This window comes from Orycteropus afer, unplaced genomic scaffold (assembly GCF_000298275.1).
Source record: "Orycteropus afer afer isolate SDZICR_OR568_19922 unplaced genomic scaffold, OryAfe1.0 scaffold00267, whole genome shotgun sequence".
NCBI lineage: Eukaryota > Metazoa > Chordata > Mammalia > Tubulidentata > Orycteropodidae > Orycteropus > Orycteropus afer.
Genome location: NW_006921854.1, coordinates 4,445,727 through 4,449,140, shown reverse-complemented (window position 1 = coordinate 4,449,140; position 3,414 = coordinate 4,445,727). Strand labels below are relative to the sequence as shown.

General features: G+C 50.0%; 1 protein-coding gene across 1 annotated transcript in view; it reads left to right on the top strand.

Moving 5' to 3' along the window:
- Nucleotides 1-949: 949 nt before the first annotated feature.
- Nucleotides 950-3,414, top strand: part of GALNT12 (polypeptide N-acetylgalactosaminyltransferase 12) — a 65,002-nt gene continuing 62,537 nt past the window's right edge. The window contains exon 1 of the mRNA XM_007950337.1: nucleotides 950-955. Within this exon, the coding sequence (XP_007948528.1) occupies nucleotides 950-955 (6 nt within the window). The remainder of the gene's footprint in view (nucleotides 956-3,414) is intronic.

Here is a 3,414-nt window from a genome sequence, read left to right as displayed (position 1 = left end):
GGGGACTCAGTGATGCAGCTGCTGGCGGCTCTGCAGGTGGAAGGGGGCCCCCGAGCCAGGGGCAGCCCCTACCAGCTGGAAAAGGAAACAACACCCCCGGGGTCTCCAGAGAGGAACGCAGCCCTGTGACACCTTGATTTGAGTCCAGGGAGACCCATTCACACGTCCGACCTCCAGGACCGTCAGTTAACAAATCGGGGTTGTTTTAAGCCACTGACTGTGAAGTCACTGATCACAGGGGCCGCAGGAAGGTAATACACCTTATAGAGGGCAACTTCACAATATCCATCCAAATGGCAACGGGCTGTGTGTCCTTCTGGGGGGATTTCCTACAGATACACTTGCTCACGTGTGCGATGATACACGTATCAGACCACTCACTGCAGGATGAGTGTGCCGGCAAGAGACTGGACACAACCCAACTGACCACCAACAGGGAAACACGTGACCCAACAGCAGAACGTCACGTGGCGACTTGACGAAGGTTCTTAAGGACTGATACAGAAAGCCTGTCCAACAGCCCTATTTGCTTATTCACATGTGAACCAGTGGTTCTCAAATGGGGCCCACAGGAACATAGGACCATGACTGGAGACGTATCTGATTGTCACAACTTCGGTGCCACTGTCATCTAGTGAGCAGAGGTCAAGGATGCTGTTAAACCTACCCTGCACAGGAAGCCCCAAGAGCAACAGTTATTTGGTCCAAAACATCAACAGTACCAAGGTACAGAGACCCCAGTATAAAGAAACCCTGGACGGCTGTGCAAGAACCTGGGGTGGGCAGGACTTGAGTAAACAGGGCAACAGGCAGAGATGTGACTTGCCTACGTCTATGTGTGTGCAGTTTTATGTTCAGACCTCATGATGATGTTATTTATTCAAAATTTAAATTTAAAACACTCTCAAAGGGCCACTGAGCATCTGTTAAGAGTGATGAGAGAATCTGGATGCGGGTAATGACAAGGGTTGAACACCAAGATGAACAATAACTAAAGTCACTATACACATCTAGAATGGCTGAAAAGGCCAACAATGTGTCACCTGTTTATCAAATACAATAAAACAGATGGTTACAATAATGCCCTCAGAAGTTCTCACAACGTAACTTAGAAATTACACAGCTTTAATCAAAACATAGGAGCTCTGGTAGCATAGTGCCTAAGGCACTTGACTGCTAACCAGAAAGCTGGTGGTTCAAACCCACCAGCCACTCCTCGGAAGGAAGGTTGGGCAATCCTACTTCCGTAGTGATACTGCCTCGGAAACCCAAGGAGGGGTCGCTATGAGTCGGGGCCGACTCGACGGCACATAACAACAACAACAATAACAACAATCAAAACTTAAAAAAAGGACTGGACATCAGAGCTCATTTTTCGACAGGAACAATATTAACAGCCTGGAAAACTCCTCCCTTCCCGAGTGAGGTCCTGGGACCACGGGCTCGGGCCCATGGTCGCTATGGTTGTGAGGGACATCAAGCTCAAATGGCATCACACACTACACAAAAACACTGTTCTGCTTCCTGCTTTGGTGAGCAGTGATTAGAGTCTTCAAAGCTGGGGAGTGGCCATCTAAGATGTAACAACTGGTATTTCCTTCTCCGGAGCAAAGAAGAGGGAAGAAAACCAAAGACACACGGAAAGAGTGAGTCCAAGGGAACCTCAGCCCACATGACCCTGAGACCAGAAGAACTAGATGGTGCCCGGCTACCGCTGCCAACCAATTGGAAAGGGATCAAAACTGGAGATCCTGGATAGAGTGGGAGAAAAATGTGGGGAAAAAACCCTCAAAATCATAAAAAAGACCAGGATTACTTGTCTGACAGAGACTAGTGAACACTCCAAGACTATGGCCCCCAGTTACCCTTCGGGCCAGGAATTAAATTCACTCTAGTGGCTTAACTTCCAAACAACAGACAAGCCTGAGAGGAGAACAATTAAACCAGGTAGGTATAGTCCCTAGAACAATCAACCATGGGAGATGAGAAGGGTAGCATTTGGGCCGGGAGATAGCTCAGAGGTCAGGAATGCGGAGGAAAGAAGGACACGGGGAAAAGGTAACCACAGGAAGGAAGTGGTAAGGGTGCTGACACATTGTGGGGATTGCAGTCACTGTCAGGAAGCAAAATGTATATGAACTGTTAAGTAGAAAACAAATTTGCTCTGTAAACTTTCACCAAAATCACAATTTAAAAAAAAGAGAGAATACCTCATTTTAAAAAAACAACTGCTCCCTTTCCTCTGTAAGCATCCCTCTCCGCTGTGCCAAGCTCACTGACACGTTTACGCTTTCTGTGTTTACAGTCTTGATGCTTCCACTAGATAACAGGGTGTCCATGGGCAAGGTACTCGAGCCCTGTGTCTGTACTCTATTGTAAAATGGTAAAGTCCCGACAGCACACAATGCGTAAAGCTCCCATTAAACATGAGCGGTCACCCCATTCCCTGGATCCGGGCACTTAGATCATGCAGCAGTGGAGTCCACGTCTCACTTTTTAAATCTGGGCTGGCTTTGTGACTTGCTTTGGTTAAGAGAACGTGGCAGAAGTGACCAGTGTGCTTTCTAACCCAGGGACCCTGTTATCCACACATGAACAAGCCCGGGCTAGCCCGCTGGAGGATGGAGACTGTGTAGTCACCCTGTCGCCCCTGCCAACAGCCAGTCAGCCCTCAGACAGGGCCATAGACAAATGGCTGTGGTTTGATGAGAGACCCCAGGGCCATAGGGGCTGTTTCACAGTGACATCTAAGTAAGTAATACCGTCAGCTATTAGGAATCATTTTCACTTCACACATTCATCTTGGATAACTCCTCCCACCCCAGAGTCCCAGCTGCCATCAATATGCTGCCGTGCCGCTCCACACCCAGACCCTCCTCAGTCGTCTGGACCCTCAGATTCTGCTCCCCACTGGACACCTCTTCTTAGGTGTCCTCCACGCCCAGTCACCGAGGCCCGAAGTTTGGATGTCATCCTTGGTCTCCCTCACTCCCTCCCCAACGAGCAGTCAATAAACAAGGCCCATCGGACTGCACTTCCTGACTCCATCTCAAAGCCATGTCTGCTCACACCCCACCAGCTCCACTGTGGTCCAGGCCCCCATCCCCTCTGCGGTGGGCTTCTGGATCACCCGCTACCCGCCTCTCTGACTCCAGCTTACCCCTCAATCCCTCACAGAGGAAGTGAACGTCCTAAAACAGAGATGATGCTGTCACTAGGCCTAGACACCGTGCATGACTGCCCGCTGCCAGGAGGACAGCTAGCTTTCTCAGCGGCCAGCTGGCACCTGCCTCCTCCTCTCCCAGGTGGGCTCATCTCACTACTCCCAGCCCTTCCCAGACACAACAGCTATTCACATTCCTAAGCGGTTCGTGATGGGCTGCAAACCTCAAAGCTGGTAGATCGAACCCAACC